We start from the raw sequence: 25,295 nt of genomic DNA on the forward strand, positions 1-25,295 counted from the left end.
AATGTCCTCTTCTCCCAGGATGGCCAGATTGCTCAGGGCTCGCTCCACTGCCTGGATGAGTTCAATCGCCTTCCGGGGGTTATTTCCCTTTACAGCGGGTAGGTCCTCAACCTCCTCTGCAATTTTTAAAACAATCTTAGCTTTATTGCCAAAGCGATTATCCAGTCGCTTGAACATTTCCTCCATAGTCGCACAACTGGAAAGAACCAGGTCTCTCTTCACCTTTTCAGTAAGGCTGGCTAGTAGATGAAAACGAGTGACCCCGGCAGTCCTCAGAGGGTTACCAAGAGTCTCTAATTCTGTCCACTCAGCCTTCCAACGATAGTAATCAGTCATATTGCCCGAAAATACGGGCAGCCGTGTCCTTTCGAGACTGATTTGTGGCTTTGAGATGGCAGACATGTTAGATGACTGGGATCTGGAGTTGGACTCTGGTTTAGGTTTAAGTGTGCGGCTCGCTTTCTTCCAGCTCAGCTCCCAGTCCCGTACTCTGCTCCTGAATTTATAGAGGAGTTGCTTATGGGGGGTGACTTTGTCAGAGACAATCCGTTCCCAGGCTAACACCTTCTGCTCGAATTCATGGATAGCTTCTAAGAGGCTTTCACGATGGGATTCAAACTCGAGCTCCGGCATGTCATCGACACCGGTGACTTCCACCTCCTTACATTTCTCCTCTGTGCCTTCAAGATGCAGCTGAATTTCAGGGCTGGCAAACTTGATCCACAGGGTATCCCTGGCCAACTGGAGTGAGTCACGGTACACAGTAACAATCTGCCCAATTTTTTCATTGGTCTTAGCTGCTTCACTTTCGCCACCTTCGACCTCTACTAAGGCCTCCAACAATGTTGAGGCAGCATCATATGCCCTGTTGAAGTCAGCGCTAAGTACACGCATTTCCTCCATAAGTGCTCCTTTTTCCAGGATGTCCACAGTAAGGGATAGTTTGTTGGCTCTCCTGGTGAATGTGGCCTGTGCCGTTGTCCGCTTTCCTTTCAGGGCAGTGATGTCAGCTGATTCCATTTTTGGAAGTAAAAGGAGGAGAATTTCAAAAGGTGATTTTCCTTTTCTTCTTCTTTATTACCACGATGGCTTGGTGGTTTTCACCGCAGTTTATAACTGTTCGGTTACATTGCTTTTCTCCCCACCGAAAGGGGCATCAAGAGAGCAAAGAGCTTAAGTTACAACTCATGTGGGTTTTATTTCCTTTGATTTATTTGTTTCCACAACAGGTATCCACATATAGGTTATAAACCTATAAAACACATAAAAGATCGCAATATAAACTGCCATTTTGATAGATAAATCCAGAGAAAAATTGTTAAAATTCATTTACAAATACCAATATAAATATTCATGTGTATTTCACATCAATAGAAAATCAAACATTGCATTGCATCACCACATAGCACAGTGACTTCAAAAGCATTGAGCGAAAAACACTGTAACTACAGGACAGAAAGCAAAGCTGGCATCAATGCACATACAAATATTATTGCATAATAGCCACCACATTGTTTGGTATCCACAACAAATACTTTACAACAAAAATCAGTTACTTAAAATAAACCAATATATTAGCAATAGCATTACTTCTCATGAAATGTCACAATAAATAATTACCCATATCAACAGAGCAGTTTTTTATCATTCCAGAGGAGCAACATTACCTGAAATATAAATAACAACTGCAACAACCCATAAATCAATTTAATTAACCATCTACATTTCTCATCCGCTTCACAGACAAGACGCAAAACCAGAAACCAACTACATTACCCAACAGCCACCGCAACCCGAAGGTCTGATCACTACAATTCAAAACATTTGCGAAGTTAACCATAAACATTACAACACCGACAACACCGATCATTTAAACACAGCAATATCTACAGCGCAACCAAGAAACAATTTATCAGCCATTCACAAAATAGTGACAATTCAAAACACAGTAAAAACCGCAGCAAAGTGAAGGAGAGGAGTTACTCACTGGTGGTGCTTTGCTCTCTCAACGAGACGCCATGTTGGACAGCTAAGCGCGTTCCCATTTAAACTCTCTAAGCGCACCTCATTGGATAACAACTACCCGTTTCGGTTTTACATGGAAGATCTTACTGGCTACACCATGAATCAACCAGGTAAGTGAACCACCCTCTCATTCACTTGTGCTTACCATCTTTGACAAACATGACCACTTACAACCACACAGTGAGCAAAACAGATGGCGATAACGACAGTGTTCACAGCGAAAGCGAGTTTTACTACCCTATTGCCGCTTTTCCGCTACCAACTCGGCTGAGTTGGGCTGAGCCGTGCCGTGCTGAGTCGAGCTGAGTGGGGCTGTTGGAGTTGCATTTCGACTACAACCGCGCTGAACCGTGCTGGCTGGAAGTGGGTGGACACATTGGGTGGAGTTAGCGAAAGTGGGTGGACGTCACGTGATGTCGTTAGGCGGCGCAAACAGTGACATCAGTGATCTTTTAAGCGGTAGTCTCACGACCTGGATAGTAAACAATAAACATGGAGTCGTTAGTGTTGCTGGTCTTGGTGCTGTGGCTTGTTGTCACCGACAACGCCAACAGATACTGGCAAGCGCGTATAGATGAGGCGAGGCGCATAAGGCTTCAGAAATTCTCGTAATTCGTAATTCTTCTTCTTCCGGGTTTACGGTGTTTACAGATCCCAGCGTGCTCGCGGGGCGTGTGTGGGCGTGTGAGGACACTCCTCCTCACCAATCAGTGCACAGGGGAGTGTCTGCTCACGCCCCTAGCCCCACTCGGCTCGGTTTGGCTCGCTTCAGCCCCACTCCAAAACAGTGCGAGTTTTGGGTGCCGAGTAGGGCTGAAGCGAGCTGAGTCGTGCTGCTCTGAGGTAGTCGAAACGCGAGCCGTGTCGGGCTGAAGTGAGCTGAAAAAGGGTAGTGGAAAACGGCCATAAGGAAGGCAAAATAAAAGAAAGCATTTCAGGAGAAAGCTAAAAACCTCTAACTTGCTAACAGTTTGATCTCATTAGTTAATGAGGCCCATTTTGGACCATGTTATCCTAATACATAATATTACGTTAGGTAAAAACTTTAAACCAGTACAATCTCTTCTTCAAAGTTTCACCAAATGGCTTTATTTATGCAATATAAAGGCCATAATACTGTATAACTTTGGTCGAACAAAAACATGTCTGAATCCTGAATGACTCAATTTTGTATAAATAGGGGACTACATAGGCGGCAAAATGTAGGTTTTTTTTTTCCTGCCATGGAAGTGAATTTGCATTACAGCCGTGAATGAGGATTCAAAATGGCGGCTCAGCTCGGCTTTCCCTTTCAGGCGCTCTCGTTTTCTGTTAGAATTTGGTAAAGAAAAAAATTAATATATTATTTACCAGCTTAAGGTCGGTCCGTATGGTGAAATACCCTGACCTCAGCCTTAAATACTCACCTCGGCCCAGAGGGCCTCTGTCAGTACTTTCAAGACTTCAGTCACGGTATTTCACGATACGGACCTCCCAGCTGGTAAATAACATGTATATATTAAATTAATATTCTTTTTGTGATACCGACGAGACTTTAGACACACACTTAATACTTGCTCAGAGGTAGTATTAATCTGTGCAGGCAAGCTCTATTTTTGAAGAGGCAGATTTGAGAAATCATGCTGCAGAGACTAGGGCTACATCCACACAACAACGGCAACGAGATTAAAAATATATATATATATCGCGTCCACATGGGCAACAGATCAGTAAAATATCAGGTACATATGGCAACGCAACGCTTGCTGAAAACAATGCAATACACATGCCACACCTCTAGGTGCGCTGTAAGACGGTCCCATCGGAGACACCAGAATAATAGAAGTAGTAAGGACGCATGCGCATAAACTATTATGCGCGAGACTTCATATTAGCCACAGTCAGAAAAATCTGTTCGTAAAATTACGTTATAATGACCAAATACAATGAAAAGTATTTTTCCAGTCTCACCTGTGAAAGGTAATCCCATGTGATCTCGTTTGGACGGTAAACCTGTTGGTACAGTTAAACGCAGCACATGAATGAGACATCTTTATTCTCCGCTTTGACCCATCCAATATGGCGGCGAGGATGACGTATGATTCTACGCGGAAGGCGGCGTCTTTAATGGTCCGGAATAAATTGAATGCTACACGTTGATGGATTAATTTGTTCTTCTACGCCCTTTTTGAGGAATGTATTGTAGGACTTAAACCAACATCTGTAGAGGTGAGATCGCTCCTTTTTTCCCCCCTATTTTTGCTGGCGGGATTGACTCTGCCCTAAGGGCTATTCTCTCTCTCTCTCTCTCTCTCTCTCTCACTTTGCACCATTACACAATAAATATTCACAGTGAAAATATTTTGTAAGCGCGTTTCATGAACCAAGTTATAGGATTTGTTGACAACTCGCATCGAGTTCGTTACACTTCTACCCGGCGTGAAGCACATGTGATTGTGATGTCATAGTAAACAAATCCGTTCTACTCATCCAGACGACTTCGCAACGGCGCCGTTGCCAGATCTTTCCACTCTGGAACCCGTTCTCAAAAGATTTCATTTTGGGGCACCCAAAACACCGGTGCCGTGTGGACGCCAGGCCGAAACGATAAACAATTTTATCAGATTCACCTGAATCCGTTGCCGTGTGGACAGGGCCTAGATTAATCTATATTAGCCTAAATACGCAGGTGATTATAGAAAATCGCGTGTGCTGATTGGTCAAGAACTCCGGACTATTTCTCGATAATCACCTCGAGCGACTCGGCAAAATGGCGGCCAATGGCTTTGTCACTGTCAGTGAGGAAAAATTACACTCTCACTTATATCAGAATGCAAGCAATTGAAGGAACAGGACACTTATTATGAATGTTGACTTCAACACATAATTAACCCTGAAACAAGTACCGTATTTTTCGGGCGATAAGGCACACTGTGAATTAACGTGTGTATATTCACACATAAGGCGCACCGGATTGTAAGGCGCATTAAGCAAAAACAACACAGCCCGGTAACTCAAACTTTATTCTACTCAGTTGTAACAACAAATACCGTTGCAGAAAAATACACTCACTTATTGATTCATTCCTATTCCACAAATCCATCGAATTCTTCATTTTCAGTGTCTGAGTTAAACAGCTGTGCGATTTGGGCATCAAGCATGCCCGGATCCCTCTCGTCATTATCCGAGTCAGTCTCGTTGCTGTTACCGGTACTTGGCTGTTCAGTGATGATTCCAGCTTTCGTGAAAGCTCGGATGACAGTTGCGACCGACACCTCAGCCCACGCATCAGCAATCCATTGGCAGATAGTGGCGTAACTAGCCCGGCGTTGCCTCCCTGTCTTGGTAAAGGTGTGTTCGCCTTCTATCATCCAATGCTCCCATGCGGCTCGCAATTTTGCTTTGAACGCCCTGTTGACACCAATATCTAGCAGTTGGAGTTCTTTGGTTAATCTTCCCGGAATGACGGCAAGCTCCGAATTAGTTTGCTTCACTTGTTTTTTGACAGTGTCGGTGAGATGGGCGCGGATGGAGTCGTAAATTAACAGGGACGGTGATGTGTGGAAAAAGCCTTCCGGTCTCTTGATGTAAACTTCTCTCAGCCACTCTCTCATTTTCTCCTTGTTCATCCAGCCCTTCGGGTTAGCCTTGACGATGACTCCGGCCAGAAATTTTTCTTTTGGCAAAGTCTTCCTCTTGAAAATAACCATGGGTGGTAGTTTCTGGCCATTAGCCTGGCAACCGAGAACTACAGTGAAGGATGCCTTCTTGTTCCCTGTGGTGCATATAGATACTGTACTGGTCCCCATTTTCTCAACAGTACGGTTCACGGGGATGTCAAAAGTGAGGGGGACCTCGTCCATGTTGGTGATGTGGTCTGGCTGGATCTCCTTTTCAGTGATTTTATTCTTGCAGCAAGTGCGGAAGATGGCCAGCGTTTCTTTGTAATCCTTTGGCAGTTGTTGCGAGACGGTAGTTCTCGTGCGGATGGAGAGATGACGCCGTTTCATAAAACGGAAGCACCAAGAAGGACCTCCACGAAAGTCGTCGATCTTCATGTCATGCAGAGATGCCTACTAGTACGGATTGGCCGTATTTTGTACGGAAAAGTTACATAAATACGATGTTACGGCAAACGGGGTTGTTATAGACCCCTTCTCAGTAAACGTCATTCATGCGTAAGAGGAAATTGTGCGCGCAGCCTGGACCCAAAAAAGACTCAGCGACGGTAGAGACGAGAAGAAATATTTGGAAGAAATGCCTAGTTGTTGTGTTGTCGGGTGTCAGAATCGTAGCAGTGATGGGGTTAAAATGTTCAGAATTCCAGCAGGATCTCACCCATTCCAAAAAAAATCACCGACGTCGATGGCTACAAGCCATCAAACGTGTAGACTGGGATGAAAGCACCATCAAAAATGCGCGGGTTTGCAGCGCCCACTTCATCACAGGTAAGATCAGGCTATTTATTAAATCTTTCTTTTTTATTCTTTCTAGTCTTCGTTTATTGATGTACCAAAATACTTTGGTAACGTTTGTCTGATTAGCTGGGTCATAGTTACACAATGTAATGAATATTGTTAGCATGTTAGCTTAGCTTTGCATGCAATTTTGTTTGTAGGAGAGCTCTCGCTTGACTCAAGCAGTCCAGATTTTGTGCCATCATTATTTGTGTATGCCGAAAATCACAATTTTAAAGCAAGGATGGAAAGGTAAAATTGTGTGCCCTCACTCTAAATGCCAACTTACGTTGACTGCTCTAACCTAGCTCCCGCCCCGTTCAGCTTCATTTCTGCTCTCTGCCTCTCGCTTTTTACGCAGCTCTGATTTCTCTTAGCTGCACTCTTTACACCATCATTCCTTTCATGCCATTCCCTCCTGCAAATTGCTGTTTAGTGTTGGTATTTGCTGTTGTAGCTAAAGCCACATTGCCATCACATCACTGGCATAATTTGATTAAAACAAAATGAATATGAATGTCCCATTGTTAATCAAGTTGTAGTCTTGCTGTAACCAGAATGTTGATGGCAGGCTACTTTTGTAAATAGTGGGGTTTTTTTTTTTTTGAGTTTGACATTTTTTGTAAATAGTATGACTGCCTTCAGGTATCAGAGGAAAACTTACTAACATCGTCCGTCCACTCTTTAATTAAATGCGGATCCGGTAGGCGATGTCCACTTGTTAGAGTTAACTTATTTATGTAGCATTCTCGATCTTGTAACGACAATTGTTTTGCATAACCTGACAGCTCATAATGCCGGTCTATGGGCAGCGCCATTGTTTCTGGGTCCAGGCTGCGCGCATCCTGGCAACGGTCGGTTTGTTTACAAACATGCGAAGGGGTCTATTCTGTACGGAATTATTATAAAGTCTTAAAAAATTCCAGTGAGTTGTTTTTAAAATGTTCAAGCGACTTTTTCAATCCATGAGCGATTCATGGCTATTTATTTTTACGACAACCACACATGCTGTGTGTGACGTGCAGATACTGCACATTTGTTTGCGCTATTTTCACTCGACATCACACACGCATGGTGCTGCTTCTCAATAGTGCAAATGAAGCGCTCAGTATCGGGACAAGTGAAGCACAGGTCTCAGGTGTTCCTCCCACGATATACGGTAGAATGGCCGTGCATTACACCCAGTCAAAAGGGCAATGGATACGCGCACTGCAAACTGTGTAGAACTGACATTAACATGGTGGTCGCGATGACTGCAGGCGGCATGTCAACTCCAAGAAACATACGGAGTATGCTGAAATGGCGAGTCAGGCGGAAAGTAAATCTGGGGGTATCCAGCAGTTTTTTTACGAAATCTGTGGATGAAAAGACACGGAACGTGACCCGTGCTGAAGCGGTGATGGTTGACCTGTGCTTGGAGTTGAACTTGCCGATTAGTGCCATGAAATGTGAGTTAAACTTATTCAGTTTCTTTTTCCATGTCTGATTTTTATTCACTGAAATAGCAAACACTGGCTGTACTTCTTTAATTCAAAGTCTTTTCAGTGTTGCAAGTGCAAATGTACATGTAGTATGATCAAAAACAGAATTTTATGATTAGTGTTGTTGGGATTGTGGCAAAAAATTGATCATTCCACTGTTTTAAATACAATTATAAATGCCATTTTATTCAGTGTCTCTTCTGAAGCATTATGCTGAAGTATTTATATATTGGGACATTAAGATAACAATGTCGGACTCTCTTTGGCATGAAATAAGAATTTTTTTAAATTTTATTAGAATCCGTTAACAGGTAGAACATTTTGCCAGGCAATATAATATAATACTTTTGAGGAGTTACATTCAATACCAATGACTGGTAGTCAACCGTAATGTCTGCAAACAGGGAACACTATTGTATTTAGAAAAATGTGATCTATTGTATGCTCTAGAAATTTGTTGAGTGGAAATTCAGTTGAGATGGCTGCTCGTGTTTTGTTTATTCAATTCACACAAAACAGTACTTTTTAATAATTTAAATGTTAAACATATTGGTATATACACCTCTTTATAATGGAAATGCGCATAAATTAATGTTACTGAAAGTCATTCCAAAATACTGAAAAATGTTTTCAAGAATACTGAAATTCAAAATTTGGGGTAGGCATCTGTGTCATGTGCTATCGCTGTTGCCTTGAGTCGAATGGAGACTGTAGAGACGCTTCTCCCTGCTGTTCTCTGTTCGATAACCCACTGTTCAATTTTGTCCTCTAACTGTGGCCATCTCGCTTTGTTCCCGCGGAAGCTCCGTTTGGTCTTCTTTACTTGGCGCAATTCATCTTCTTGCTTCCTCCACTTCCGTACCATTGATTCATTGATGTTGAATTCTTTCGCGGCTGCTCTATTCCCATGTTCTGCTGCGTAGCTGATAGCTTGGAGTTTGAAACCCGCTTCGTAATCATGCCTCTTAACAGGTGCCATTTTGGGGGTCCTTTTACATACACACAAATGTACTGTAATATAAATGTTGAAGCACAGTATGCATTACGTATAAAAAATGGCGGGAGTAAGCGTACTAAATACTTTTCTCTGATTGGTTTATTGTTGCTAGCGTGTACCCTGGGCCCGGGCTGCCCGCTCAGGTAGTGTGACAGCGTACCGTAATGCTCCGAATATCCATTGAGCAGAGTGGCTTCCTTGCTTACCAAAGTTGTACTTGCACATTTCGACAGATTTTTGAGCGCATTGTACCACATAAAATCGGTCAGTAAGCACAACAAGTTAGCATACATAAGGCGCGCTGTCAATTTTTGAGAAAATTTACAGATTTTAAGTGCGCTTATAGTCCCAAAAATACGGTAAGTAAAGAGCCATTTCTCTTCCCAGGGATTTCAAATAGTATCCTGGTAAACTGTCATTTTGAAATAGCATTTTGCTTCTTGAAATAGTGTCAAAATCCACCCTCTATGTTTCGGAAATACATTCAGTTGGTAAACAGGAAGTCGATGTGCGACAGACTTGAAAACGGTATACATGGTATAGAACCCCAAGCTGAAGCTCGGTACCAAACATCAAGCCGTTGTGATTTGTAGTTGCTGAGAAAAGTGTCACGAAATTTTGTAAATCCACCCTGTATGTTTCGGAAATACATTTCAGTCGGTAAACAGGAAGTCGATGTGCGACAGACCTGAAAACAGTATACATGGTATAGAACCCCAAGCTGAAGTTTGGTACCAAGTGGCTATGATTTGTGATTGCTGAGAAGAAGGAATAATAAAAAAAAAAAAAGTTTCGGACGGAAATATGGAGATACAGACGGACGGACAGACACAGGTTTAAAAAAAAAACAAAAAACACAACAGTATACCTCCCCTCCTTTGGAGCGGGGGTATAAATAAATATGATTTAAAAAAAATTTTTTTAAATAATCATCTGTGTATTTATACAAAAACAATTGTGAATATCGGTGAATAACAACTTTAACTTTGTCTCGGTTATTATTCACCAATATTCACTTCACCTTCAGCGAATAATTGTTAAAGGTCTCATTGCATCATTTTTTCATTAATTGTGCGATGGTCTCTAGTATGAATGAATGCCCTGTGAGCCGGTTTTGGTGAAAAAAATGCTGTGGTTCTCCTGTTTCAGGCTGTTCTAGTTTGGTGGAGGAGCGGGTGGCGGGAGAACGACAGGATTTCAGCTCTTACTCATTAATATTCATGACATGTAAACATGTTACCTCTGATTGGCTAACAGCACTGTGACGCTACCTCCAGTGGGTCAGAAAAAGCAGATGTGGGTGTCTTTGTAAAAACTGTTTTCATTGGCTATTATGGTCTCGATGTCGATGTTTTGACCAATAACAATGTAGATAACACGAATTTTACATCACATTCAACAAGATTTAAATGAGACTAAAGATGGCGACTTACAAATAATGTGTAAACATCGTTGGAGTTAATAAAGTTTGAACAGCATGAAGGAACATACCCTAACCCCTCAAAATTAATTTAAAAATTTCTCAACGGACTTGGCATAATATAAAAAGGTCGTTTTTTACTCAGAAAAAGCTGGAAACTCTCATCCCTGCCTCGCTTGTGACCATGTCATGCATGCTAACGTGGAGAATATGAACATGCTATTTTGTAACAAAAACCTTCGAACAAAAAGTTCATGTTTTACTTGCAGCTTGTGAGCTGGTGGTCGATCGTCTTGACGGCACAGATCCAGGGATTAAAAACAACCTCGAAGCAAAACCACTACTGAAGGCACCGAAGTTTGAAAAGTCACTGTGGTTGAAATGATCAGAACACAGTACTAACACTGCATTATACTTCGCTGGTGGTGTTCCAAAGATAAATTCCAACCATTTCTTCTTCACCTCTTCTATCTTGGGCAAGAAATGCAACGTTGATGTGTTACTGCCACAAATAACACAGGCACGAACTTGTTCAGACACGTTTTCAACTTGCTGTTAGGTCCTCTTCGTTAGCTACTGACGAGATGGGCTCTGCTATCTCTCCTCGCGCTTAAATCCGAACTTTCTTCCCGTGGGCGGTCGCAAGCCAAGGTGGGCGAGGCCATGAATACTAATTTTCGAAGTGACGCAAGTTCGTAGGCCGCTCATTTTTCCAACTATTTTCTTTCATAAGCTAATACAGGGAATGGGAGTAGAATTACAACCCCGATTCCAAAAAAAGTTGGGACAAAGTACAAATTGTAAATAAAAACGGAATGCAATGATGTGGAAGTTTCAAAATTCCAGATTTTATTCAGAATAGAACATAGATGACATATCAAATGTTTAAACTGAGAAAATGTATCATTTAAAGAGAAAAATTAGGTGATTTTAAATTTCATGACAACAACACATCTCAAAAAAGTTGGGACAAGGCCATGTTTACCACTGTGAGACATCCCCTTTTCTCTTTACAACAGTCTGTAAACGTCTGGGGACTGAGGAGACAAGTTGCTCAAGTTTAGGGATAGGAATGTTAACCCATTCTTGTCTAATGTAGGATTCTAGTTGCTCAACTGTCTTAGGTCTTTTTTGTCGTATCTTCCATTTTATGATGCGCCAAATGTTTTCTATGGGTGAAAGATCTGGACTGCAGGCTGGCCAGTTCAGTACCCGGACCCTTCTTCTACGCAGCCATGATGCTGTAATTGATGCAGTATGTGGTTTGGCATTGTCATGTTGGAAAACACAAGGTCTTCCCTGAAGGAGACGTCGTCTGGATGGGAGCATATGTTGCTCTAGAACCCCTTTCAGCATTGATGGTGTCTTTCCAGATGTGTAAGCTGCCCATGCCACACGCACTAATGCAACCCCATACCATCAGAGATGCAGGCTTCTGAACTGAGCGCTGATAACAACTTAGGTCGTCCTTCTCCTCTTTAGTCCGAATGACATGGTGTCCCTGATTTCCATAAAGAACTCCAAATTTTGATTCGTCTGACCACAGAACAGTTTTCCACTTTGCCACAGTCCATTTTAAATGAGCCTTGGCCCAGAGAAGACGTCTGCACTTCTGGATCATGTTTAGATACGGCTTCTTCTTTGAACTATAGAGTTTTAGCTGGCAACGGCGGATGGCACGGTGAATTGCGTTCACAGATAATGTTCTCTGGAAATATTCCTGAGCCCATTTTGTGATTTCCAATACAGAAGCATGCCTGTATGTGATGCAGTGCCGTCTAAGGGCCCGAAGATCACGGGCATCCAGTATGGTTTTCCGGCCTTGACCCTTACGCACAGAGATTCTTCCAGATTCTCTGAATCTTTTGATGATATTATGCACTGTAGATGATGATATGTTCAAACTCTTTGCAATTTTACACTGTTGAACTCCTTTCTGATATTGCTCCACTGTTTGTCGGCGCAGAATTAGGGGGATTGGTGATCCTCTTCCCATCTTTACTTCTGAGAGCCGCTGCCACTCCAAGATGCTCTTTTTATACCCAGTCATGTTAATGACCTATTGCCAATTGACCTAATGAGTTGCAATTTGCTCCTCCAGCTGTTCCTTTTTTGTACCTTTAACTTTTCCAGCCTCTTATCGCCCCGTCCCAACTTTTTTGAGATGTGTTGCTGTCATGAAATTTCAAATGAGCCAATATTTGGCATGAAATTTCAAAATGTCTCACTTTCGACATTTGATATGTTGTCTACGTTCTATTGTGAATACAATATCAGTTTTTGAGATTTGTAAATTATTGCATTCCGTTTTTATTTACAATTTGTACTTTGTCCCAACTTTTTTGGAATCAGGGTTGTACATTTTCACATGCAGCATGCATATGCAACTCGGAGTGAACTATGGTATTTCAAAAAGAGCCAGTATTAAATGTTTTTGGTGGAAGGGCACCTTTAACACTGTCTTGTATTTGCGTTGGAAATACAGGTAGAAAGGCCTCAAATTGCTCCTTTAAACACACAAAAGAATGGGTGTATTTTGCTCATGTGAAAGACTCATCCCTCTGCAGATTCTGTTAACAGATCGGCTTGCTTGTTTTTCCAGGTGTTGTCAAGTTTGCACATATCTAACAGTATACGGTAAATTCGGACCTAAAAATATTGTAAGGTAGCTCGATAGGCCTCACCTCACGGCTTGTTGGCCTGCTCCAGCTGCGTTACACACCAGCAGGAGAATCTTTGCCGTTGCACCTCCATGGTTGAGGAACTCCGAGGAGAGTGCCCCGGATGCAACCAGTCTCTGAGACTCAGGCCCAGACGAGGAGTACGGGGAAGAAGGGAGACTGTGGTGGTAACCTGAGACAGTGAAGAGGAGAAACATCAGAATTAGTGCAGGATATCAAGACCGCTTCTGTTAACCGACCCATTTGAGACTCGTCATCTGCTCTCATAATTGACAGAGTAAAATCTCTGATTAATAAAAGAGGAGAATTGCCGCCTAGAGTTTGCATGTTCTCCCCGTGTCTGCGTGGGTTTCCTCCGGGTGCTCCGTTTCCCCCACAATCCAAAGACATGCGGCTAGGTTAATACAAGACGGCCTTGGGCTGAGGTGCCCTTGAGCGAGGCACCTGGCCCCCAACTCTGCTCCCCGGGCGCTGTTAGCATGGCTGCCCACTGCTCTGGGTATGTGTGCGCGCTCATTGCTCACATGTGTGTGTTCACTGCTTCAGATGGGTTAAATGCAGAGAGGAATTTCACAAGCGCATACATGTCAACCTATACGGAATGTCCGTATTTTATACGGATTTGATTCAATAAACGTAGTATACGGGCGTATAAATAAAGTAATACGGATTCTTTAAAAAAAAAAAACTTCAATATTTATTTAGAGCTATAATCAATTCCCACGATGATAAAAGAACGCATAACATTTACAAACATACTGTACACCACAGCCAGCCAGTAAAGAGTCTTATGAAATCGCGCGTTATCTTGTGGTAGTGAGACTTCGTTCCACTTTTGATCATGCGCACACCGCATTGCGAGAATCCCGACAACCGGGAAGTCATAGACGCTTCTGCGTAGAATCATACGTCATCTTTGCCCGAGAATAAAGATGCCTCATTCATGTGCTGCGTTTAACTGTACCAACAGGTTTACCGTCCAAACGAGATCACATGGGATTACCTTTCACAGGTGAGACTGGAAAAATACTTTTCATTGTATTTGGTCATTATAACGTAATTTTACGAACAGATTTTTCTGACTTTGTGGCTAATATGAAGTCTCGCGCATAATAGCCGTTCGGTGAAACCTGTCTCCAAACAACGAAGTATTTCCTTCGTAACTACGCTGATAACACTGTGTTTTTGTCAAACATTGGAGCTTTGTATTCATTCTGAAGGTTTATTGTTATTAATATTGAATAAAAAGTAACTGGGATACATCATTGTTAATTATCATTCAAATTTTAGGTAAATTATTTTAATTTGCATCTTATACGGATTTTATAAGGGAAATACGGATTTTGGAGGTTGGTTATACAGGTTTGATTGACCAAAGGTTGACATGTATGCAAGCGTGTGATGAATAAAATTGCGCTGCTTCTTCTAGAATAAAAGTTTGCTTAGGCGGAACCTTAAATTTAGAGAAGTGTGGTGATAGAAAAATTTATTACACAGGAAAAAAAAAATCCTTTGGAGACCATTTCTCATTTTAACAGCCTTGAATTTGAACAACTAATGACCGAAGAGACAATAAGGAACACTACCAATACAAGCAGTGTTAAATAAAATGCAACAATGGTACACCTAGATCTGAAGAGTAATGGTGTACTAAAATGGGAAGAAAGCATTAATCCCAGAATATCATCAAATTATAATATTTAAAGCTCCCTGCATTCTGGTGATCATTAGCAGAAGCAGATATTGATACTTTCCACTAGAATTCATGCATTATAGTCTGTAGAGCTTACACAGAATGGTGTCTTGGTAATGAGAGAGGTCAGGGGAGAATAGCCAGACTGGTCTAAACTGTTAGGAAGGCTACAGTAACTCAAGTAAACACTTTTTACAATCATGGTGAGAAGAAAAGCATCTCAGAATGCATAAAAGGTTGAACATTGTGGTGGATGAGCAACACCAGGAGAAGACCACATTTGGTTCGACTCCTGTCAGGAAGCTGAGGCTATGGTGGGCACGAGCTGAGCGAAACTGGACAGATTGTGTTTTTCCAATATTCACTTGTCCAGTTTCAGTATATATAAAACTAAATATTCTACGTTTCTTGAAAGCTCCAAAATATCACTTACCACCAAAGAATATACCACCGTCTCATGGCCGTAAAACACTCATTTGTTTCTCCTCAGGGGAAAACTCCACCCAAGAGATCGATCCATGAATAGCAAAGTCAATCACATTCCTTCTACAAGCTTAACACCAAAATCATTCATTTCTTGTTCTTCTTCAGTGCCACTGAGGGGAAATAAGTAGCACTCGAGATCTATTCACAATTGCTATACTTGAGCTACAGCTTGTGCTTTCCTCTAGTACAGCAAGCACAGCCTTCTGCAGGATTTTACGAAATGCAAGGTGAAGCACCTTCATAAAAACACAGAACGATCTCCTTGTATAGCGCTACAGTGATCTGAAAGCTTTAAATCAGGTCACTGTGCTGCCAGAACTAGCTTTTGACCATTTCTGCCTCACAATAGACCTGAAATCAAAATGACTGAGGTTTATTCATCTTTCATGGTATGCGGCATACCTAGATACACACATCAATTTTTATTGTTGTCATTCATACTCCCATATACTGAGGGACGACAGGATGATTCCTGAAGGATGGTGCCTTCAGCAACACAATGCAAAATTAAAGACAATAAAGGAGCTGTTTAAATATATATAAAGTGTAAGATAATAATAACCAGGCACGGTGGTGTAGTGGTTAGCACTGTTGCCTCACAGCAAGAAGGTCCTGAGTTCAAGCCCAGCGGCAGGCGAGGGCAGAGTTCTGTGTGGAGTTTGCATGTTCTCCCCGTGACCGGTAATTACCAACACTGGCCCCTAGGCGGTGTGTGTGACCGGTAATTACCAACACTGGCCCCTAGGCGGTGTGTGTGACCGGTAATTACCAACACTGGCCACTAGGCGGTGTGTGTGACCGGTAATTACCAACACTGGCCCCTAGGCGGTGTGTGTGACCGGTAATTACCAACACTGGCCCCTAGGCGGTGTGTGTGACCGGTAATTACCAACATTGGCCCCTAGGCGGTGTGTGTGACCGGTAATTACCAACACTGGCCCCTAGGCGGTGTGTGTGACCGGTAATTACCAACACTGGCCACTAGGCGGTGTGTGTGACCGGTAATTACCAACACTGGCCACTAGGCGGTGTGTGTGACCGGTAATTACCAACACTATCCACTAGGCGGTGTGCGTGACCGGTGGTAAATGTACAGTACACGGACAAAAGACAAATCTACGGAAGCTGAGAGAGGCCCTTCATATAATCTTTTTTATTCACCTTGTTATCCCGAGATAACGATATAATTAATTCAGGATGTCGAGAAAACAACACAACTAAGGGCCCATTTACACGAGGACGCCGTCGGGTAAAAACGACTAAATATTTTATCGGAAGTGCCTTTCATCTACACGGGGACGGCGTTTCCGAGGCTGAAAAACGGAAAAAATTGAAAACGCCTTCCAGAGTGGATAAGTTAAAAACGGCCCCCGTTGCATATCCGTCTAAACTACCCAATACGCGAAACTCTGCTCGGATCTGCTCACGTCGGGGACGCGTTTACGTCATACATATGTCATATACCGTACATGCCAGCCCGGGAAGTAAGAAAGTAAGTAAAAAAGTAAGAGCATGTCTGATTACATCGATCCAACGGACCTTCAAGCTGCTCTGGCAGCTTTAATAAACGTCCAGGAGTCCTTCGAACATCTATACCGAATCTGCACATATACCGTTAATGAACAGAGGCGGGTATAGTATACTCTTACTTTTTTACTTGCTTTCTTACTTACCATAGCCAGAGTAGTCAAAGTTTTCGCGGCGCAGATGTGCAGATCAGACAAGACGGAAGACGTTGCGCATGCGTGCAGACATAGCGGAGGTCTTTCACAGCACCACCTAGCCGCCTGGCATGCACATCCAATTGAATTCCACACATTTATGCGTCACCGTATAGACGCAGATTTCCTCCTTGAAAACGGTCGTGTAGACGCGGAAAAAAGTGAGAACGAAAACGGACTTTTGCGTTTTTTGTTTCAGACCGTCCCCGTGTAAAGTGGGCCTAATTCGAGATCTCAAGAAAACAAAACCGTTATCCCGAGATAACGACATAATTCAGGATCTTGAGAAAACACCACAACTAATTCGAGATCTCGAGAACACAAAACTGTTATTCCGTGATCTCGAGAAAACAAAATTATTTCATGATCGAGTAAACAGCTGAGAAATGGTTCATTCAGGTGCGCCAAGAGACTTGTGATATGCTGACTTTGGGGCTATTTCTCATTCTGTATAGACGCGACTTTGGTCATTAGACTGTCTGGAATAATCGATCACCTAATAAGGCAATATTTTGATCAGGGGTTGACACAGGGAGAGATTGCATTAAGTCTTTTAATAAGGGATAATTTCAAAATTAGTCCGCGGCACCTCCGCAGAAGACTCAGCTGTTTTCTTGAGATCATGAAATAATTATTTCGTTTTTTTGAGATCACGGAATAATTGTTTTGTTTTCTCGAGATCTCGAATTAGTTGTGCTGTTTTCTCGAGATCCTGAATTAATTATGTCGTTATCTTGGGATAACAAGGTGAATAAAAAAAGATTATATGAAGGGCGCCTCTCGGCTTCCGTACAAATCGACTCAATGGGTTTACCATTTTTTCTTAGGTATGGTGCTCCGCTCAGAGCTCCGCTATAAATCCACAGGTCAGTACTGGTAAATTCACGCACCAACAAATCAATCAAAAACTAAGACAATATTCAACTATTTTTGAAAGGTTTTTTTTTTTTTTTAAATTCTGAGAAAGCCTATTATGTACCTAAATAAGTGCTGGAGTAGAGGGTACCTGGGTTGCTACTTTGTGCAAAAAAAAAAAAAAAAAAAAAGGGTATGTATGAGCACAGTCAGACTTGCATCCACGTTTTTGGCATTAATTCACAAACAATTTAAAGTGGGTGTCAGACACCAAGGGTGTCTTGTCGTCTTGTCTCAGGACACAGCCAAGGTTAGAGACATGTCCAATAGAAGTAACAGCTGTTATTTGCAGATGATGCATTTACTTGGCACCATCCAAACTGGACCTTTGACAGGCACTTTAATGATGTTTTACTGCTGAAAAGTATGAAGTGGCTGAGATGAAGATGGCTCTCTACTAGAAAACCCTAACCCTTCAGATGAGGGGAGAAACCTTGCCCCTGGCACAGACGTTGGGTGAGGAGGCCTGGCACAGTCATCGTTCCGGGTTTGAGGTCAGGGTCCACTCCAACCTTCCCAAACCAGGTCTTCATGGACCTCACTTTGTGCACAAGTGCACTGTTCTACAGGAACAGGTTTGGGCCTCTTCGTTCCAGGGAAGGGAAATTCTTTGGAAATACTCCAGCACACAAAGGCATCCTATACAATAGTGTCCTTCAAACCTTGTGGCAGCAGTTTGGGGAAGAACCACAAGATCTGATGGTCAGGTGTCCACACACTGTACATTGGGCTATAGATTGTATTTATTTAGCCTTTTTGTAAGGAGTCTCCAGTCACAGTCAGAAGTAAAGCTGAAACCTTAAATTTTCTATCACAGGTCAGGAGGTTGAAGGAGGTTTTCTCTGCAACATGACAAGCTGCATTTTTTTTTGTCTTATTAACTTGAATTTCAAATGTTTTCACTGCAATTAACAGGCAGCAGAGGGCTCTAGAAATGACACACTACTTCTTTAAGAGTGAACAAACAGTCCTGTGGAATAAAAGAGTCCAGAAGATACTGCTGTGCAATAAAACACAGAGGGTGGTGCGTGTGCGCGCGTTTACACACTTTCCTCCAATCTCTTCCTGTTACCTGCATCTAACATTTCATGATGAATAATATTAATTACTTTACAACTGTAATGAGGGCGGCACGGTGGTGTAGTGGTTAGCGCTGTCGTCTCACAGCAAGAAGGTCCTGGGTTCGAGCCCCGGGGCCGGCGAGGGCCTTTCTGTGTGGAGTTTGCATGTTCTCCCCGTGTCCGCGTGGGTTTCCTCCGGGTGCTCCGGTTTCCCCCACAGTCCAAAGACATGCAGGTTAGGTTAACTGGTGACTCTAAATTGACCGTAGGTGTGAATGAGAGTGTGCATGGTTGTCTGTGTCTATGTGTCAGCCCTGTGATGACCTGGAGACTTGTCCAGGGTGTACCCCGCCTTTCACCCGTAGTCAGCTGGGATAGGCTCCAGCTTGCCTGCGACCCTGTAGGACAGGATAAAGCGGCTAGAGATAATGAGATGAGATGAGACAACTGTAATGAAAGTACATCAAACAATCAATGATCAGCACACAAGGCACATCGCCTTCGTGATGTCGGCTTTTCTTTCAGTGACGAACACTGAGCATCAATCCAAATCCCCTCACAGCTGCCCGAGAGCTCCTCTGCGCCGAGGGTCAGCATAAGCCAAAGCAGTCAGAACTTTAATTAAACACCTCGTCCCCCCTGTAGGGCTGCGTCTCAGTTCACAAAGGAATGGCCAAAGGACAATCCCAAAACCCAAGCTGGCTTCACACACTGAGCAGAGCAATTTTACAGGAACAGCTTTCAGACAGCCAGACTCTTGGAGGTAGAAGACACCAAGAATAACACCACTCGGCACACTTAGAACGCTATCCTTCTCTCTCTCGGACTCCATCTTCTAGCTTCCATGCGTCTGTCTCTTCCTAACATGGGCCACAGGTTCAGACGTGCATGTAAATACAGTGGAGCCTGCTGTAATTATGGAGGCCTTTCAGCAAGTGTTGAGCTCCTTCACCATCACCACACATACAGTACTGTGTTTGCCTTTCAGTGAAGCGCAGCAATTATGAATAACAAAACACCGAAGAGAAGGACGTCTGTGTTTGCGTGCATGTCTGGGTCTGTTCAAAACAATTTGTAATGTGTGTGGTACAGACAGTCGAGAAAAACATGGAATGGTCCTCACTTCAGCATGCACGCATGATGTCTGTGTAAAACTAAAAGAATATGCCGACACATACACCACATGGACAAGTTGGGTACGGTCACACACTGTACTGATGAAAAATCCACTAATTCCGCTAAAACAGGTTTTTTTTGTAGCACTTTGCTTAAAGGCAGCATTTATACTACCCTTTTCCACCAAAGCAGTTCCAGGGCTGGTTCGGGGCCAGTGCTTAGTTTGGAACCGGGTTTTCTGTTTCCACTGACAAAGAACTGGCTCTGGGGCCAGAAAAAACGGTTCCAGGCTAGCACCAACTCTCTGCTGGGCCAGAGGAAAGAACCGCTTACGTCAGCGGGGGGGCGGAGTTGTTAAGACCGACAACAATAAGACCGCGAAAGATCGCCATTTTTAAGCGACGAGAAGCAGCAGCTGTACAAACGCGAAGTCATCCATTATTATTATTATTATTGTTGTTGCTGCTGCTGCTTCTTCCGTGCTGTTTTTGCTTCGATATTCGCGCCAAGGTTTATGCAAACGTAGCGACGTAACTGACGTATACAGCGACGTAATGACGTGTCTCCTCTTAGCACCGCGAGCTATGGAAAAGCAAACTGGTTCTCAGCTGGCTTGCAAGTTGAACAAGTTGTGAACCAGCACTGGCCCCGAACCAGCCCTGGAACTGATTTGGTGGAAAAGGGGCATCTTTCAACTTGCAAGCCAGCTGAGAACCAGTTTGCTTTTCCATAGCTCGCGGTGCTAAGGGAAGCCACGTCATTATGTCACTGTATACGTCAGTTATGTCGCTGTATACGTCAGTTACGTCGCTACGTTTGCATAAACCTTGGCGTGAATATCAAAGCAAAACACGGAAGAAGCAGCAGCAGCAACAACAACAATAATAACAATGGATGACTTCGCGTTTGTACAGCTGCTGCTTCTCGTCGCTTAAAAATGGCGATCTTTTGCGGTCTTGTTATTGTTGTCGGTCTTAACAACTCGGCCCCCCTGCTGACGTAAGCGGTTCTTTCCTCTGGCCCAGCAGAGAGTTGGTGCTAGCCTGGAACCGGTTTTTCTGGCCCCAGAGCCAGTTCTTTGTCAGTGGAAACAGAAAACCCGGTTCCAAACTAAGCACTGGCCCCAAACCAGCCCTGGAACTGCTTTGGTGGAAAAGGGGCATGAGAGGCACATGAGACCTACATAAGCCCTTCATGAAAGGCATCAGTTATTAATTCTGATGTCATGGGCAGGTCATAGGGCTACACAAAACTATAATAAAACATTTATAAATACTTATATCAATACCTATTAGAATAACTTTGTATAAAAGACAGAAATAGTGCATTTAATTTTATGTAGGCGGCACGGTGGTGTAGTGGTTAGCACTGTCGCCTCACAGCAAGAAGGTCCTAGGTCCGAGCCCAGCAGCCGACAGGGGCCTTTCTGTATGGAGTTTGCATGTTCTCCTCATGTCTGCATGGGTTTCTCCCCACAGTCCAAAGACATGCAGGTTAGGTTAACTGGTGACTCTAAATTGACCGTAGGTGTGAATGTGAGTGTGAATGGTTGTCTGTGTGTGTCAGCCCTGTGATGACCTGGCGACTTGTCCAGGGTGTACCCCGCCTTTCGCCCGTAGTCAGCTGGGACAGGCTGCAGCTCACCCGCAACTCTACACAAGTTAAGTGGCTACGGATAATGGATGGATGGATGGAATGGAAAATTTTTATGTAACGATATAAATACAGATTTCTGTAGATTTTCTCTGGCTCTCAGCTAAACGGAGTTCTATTTATGAGATATAAAATATCTTAACGAAGACACATGACAATGTGATGGCATGGGAATGACCGGTAATTCTGTATTTGTTACATCAACACCATTATGTGATCTTGACATACGAGATGTACAATGAGCTAAAAAAACTAACACTTTCTAAATCAGCCTGGAAAGCGTCATACTGTAATACAGCTTCAAACACCCATCCATTATCTGTAGCCGTTTATCCTGTGCAGGGTCAGGGGCAAGCTGGAGTCTGTCCCAGCTGACTATGGGCGAGAGGTGGGGTACACCCTGGACAAGTCGCCAAATAATCACAGGGCTGACACATTCACACCTACGGTCAATTTAGAGTCACCAGTTAACCTAACCTGCATGTCTTTGGACTGTGGGGGAAACCGGAGCACCCGGAGGAAACCCACGCGGACACGGGGAGAACATGCAAACTCCGCACAGAAAGGCCCTCGCCGGCCACGGGGCTCGAACCCGGACCTTCTTGCTGTGAGGCGACCGTGCTAACCACTACACCGCTGCAGCTTCAAACATTTACATCAAATACTTTGTTTTAGTAGCTAGCACATTATGTTGAAATTGTAGCACTTTCTGAAGCCTCAGATGTTACACAAGCGTTTCTAAAATACTAAATGATGTGAATGATACTGATGTCTTTTGTTCCACTCCAAAACAGGGAAGGCCATCTGCAGCAACGGCACGCGCAAGACCTACAAGCCAGTCGTAAGTGCCGAGATCACACCCAGGAGACATTTCTGTCATTATCCTACACTACGTTCAGACTTGTATGCGATCTCCAATATGAACGGAAAACGACCCAAAAGTGTCCCGCATGCGCAAATTGACACGTAATAAGCACATCTACGTAATACGTAAACAAAAAAATAAGCGCACTCTTCAAGTTTGCAAGTAAAGCATGGAGATGAGGCGAGACCTGGCGATGTGGTTTTTGTGGCGGCGGCGGAACTCACACAATAATCTGATTAATGTGGGCAGCAGACTAATGAGACCGAAGGTGTCAAATTACTGGAAATTTCCAGAACAATCTTATAATCTTGTAATACAGGATGATTTAACATCCAGGTCCCTACCAAATCCACCATTAGCTTGATCAATTCTATAAAAGTCTATTTAAATTCTGAAAACTGTACAAATGTTGTTGTTTTCCACCAAAGAGGCGGGATTAGCCAACGCAGAATAGTGACGTTTGTCTCTTGTTGATGACGTGTAGGTCGCATGAATGCGACCTGTCCGGTCAGACTGCAGTCGCATGTGAAAATAACGGATATGCATCGGAATTAGGACCACATATCCAAGCGGCCTGGGTCGCATGTGAAAAAAATCGGATCTGTGTCGTTCAGATTGTCAATAACAAATCGGATACAGGTCGCATATGGGCAAAAAAAATCGGATATGGGTCGTTTCAGGGTGCAGTCTGAACGTAGTCTTTATGTCAACCATGTACCTGTATAACCTTGACAGCTTAAAAAAAAAAAAAAAAAGCTGTTTTTCACACCTTTACTTTGCTATATACAAAACTCAAATCAGTGCAGATAAATGTTTAACACTGCCCATTCATTCAACTTGGAAAATTAATGTAAATTAAGATACAGTCAAGATAACATGTTTCATGATTTGTACAGATCGTTGGCATTTAGCTGAACCTTTGGGTTGCACCGTTGATTTGTGAGAGGAAGAGATTTCTGAATAGCTGCTATTCTTCCTGTGAGCTGTTTCTGATCTTCAATGTTAGATCGTGTCTCAAACACAATGCCCTGCAGCCTCGTTTCAGACGGCTCGTGTGAATGTGTAGAGGTGCTCTACTAATCATGTTCGTGCTTACAGTTGAGTAGTCTACTTATAAACTCCAGAAACATTATGTACCATCAGAAATGAACGCACCACTCTAAATTTTGTCTTCTTGCCAGGTAGTATAGATAGAGGATATTACACAGTTGCACGAAGACATGAAGTTTATCTTTGTGCTGTGAATGTATGTATGTATGTATGTATGTCACGAGTGAGCAAAGCGAACAAGTTATATTTTTCAACACGAGAAGATAAACTTCATATCTTCGCACCACTGTGTAATGTTCTTTATTGTCTCAGCCTTTGGCTGAAGCCTATAGAGGCACCTGCCTGTATGTGCATGTTTAACCAAGTTCAAGTGTTTTTAAGAATGTAATTCCCCCCCCCCCCCCCCAAATCTGTCCCTCTGAGTTACATGTCGGTCCTGGGATCGAGGTGCTGACCTCTTCTGCTCCTCGGACCTGCCTGATCCATCCTGGTGCCCTGTGTCTGGTTGGAGTCTCATCACATTTCTCCTGTGGAGGACGGCCCCATGTGGACAGTTGGAGGTCACGCCTGGAGGACGCTCTGGACTCTTGCAGTGGTGCTTTTGTGGCTGGGGACTGCAGTTGACTTGCTAACTTTAGGACTGCGGTTGTCGTGAACGGTTTTGCGCTCGGGTTTCTGTCGGTGGGGGGTTTATAGCATCAACGAAGCTGACTTTATATGTTAGGACTGTTAATGTTATAGTCATGTTGTCTGTTATCACCCAAATGAGGATGGGTTCCCTTTTGAGTCTGGTTCCTCTCGAGGTTTCTTCCTCGTGTCGTCTGAGGGAGTTTTTCCTTGCCACCGTCGCGCTCATTGGGGATAGATTAGGGATAACATTAGCTCATATTTTAAAGTCGTTCAAATTCTGTCAAGCTGCTTTGCGACAATGTTTCCTGTTAAAAGCGCTATACAAATAAACGACTTAATTGGCGTGCCAGCCTCAGGTAGTGATTCCACAGTTATGGTGTGGCGCCACTGAGCACCGATTATGTAAGTACCATATTGCACAACCTCAGCTCACGATATAATCCTCTGTGGCCGAGTGGTCTCCGTCTAGGAAATAAATTAATTTTGCAACATCGGTTCAAATCCTGGCGTCGACGTGTTTATCAGCGGGCTATTTTTTTCTATTTATGCACCACAGCTTCTATCTCCCAATCAGACAAAGGCTGAGCTCAGACCTGCACAAGTTTCTAGTATTATATGGACACACAAAAAAAAAAAAAAACCCACCCACACAAGTTCATCAAAAGAATTTTAATTTTGAACCGGTTAGTCATTTTGACAACGTGCGTCTAGTCAGTGGGAAGAACATTGGGAGTGACGTCACTGGAGTGAAATACCAGGAATTATTATACAAACAGGACACTTTTTCAATGGAATAACAACGTGTTCTATTCCCTTCGAGTGGGTTTCATTCATTTGGTTTGATAGCATGCAATATTGTTAGCATATCGTTATCCTACGTGCATTACGTCACTCTACCCAGTGGAAAATGAGCATTGAATATGGTTTACGATACTGCATGGTTGTCAAGACAACATGACGACATCACATGCCAGCACTGATGCGAATATTCAATAAGACAGTTTTCTGCTGCGCAGCCCTGTGCTTAACTTTTTGTCTCATCTCATCTCATTATCTCTAGCCGCT

General features: G+C 43.2%; 1 protein-coding gene across 2 annotated transcripts in view; it reads right to left on the reverse strand.

The window, feature by feature from the left end:
* usp43b (ubiquitin specific peptidase 43b) overlaps positions 1 to 25,295 on the reverse strand; it is a 278,525-nt gene that overhangs the window by 86,030 nt on the left and 167,200 nt on the right. The window contains exon 7 of one of the 2 annotated variants that reach the window (XM_060901589.1): positions 13,044 to 13,212. The exons of the other annotated variant lie outside the window; for it this stretch is intronic. Within the exon in view, the coding sequence (XP_060757572.1) occupies positions 13,044 to 13,212 (169 nt within the window). The remainder of the gene's footprint in view (positions 1 to 13,043; positions 13,213 to 25,295) is intronic. 2 annotated transcript variants of the gene reach the window in all.

Source organism: Neoarius graeffei, chromosome 20, assembly GCF_027579695.1.
Source record: "Neoarius graeffei isolate fNeoGra1 chromosome 20, fNeoGra1.pri, whole genome shotgun sequence".
Lineage (NCBI taxonomy): Eukaryota > Metazoa > Chordata > Actinopteri > Siluriformes > Ariidae > Neoarius > Neoarius graeffei.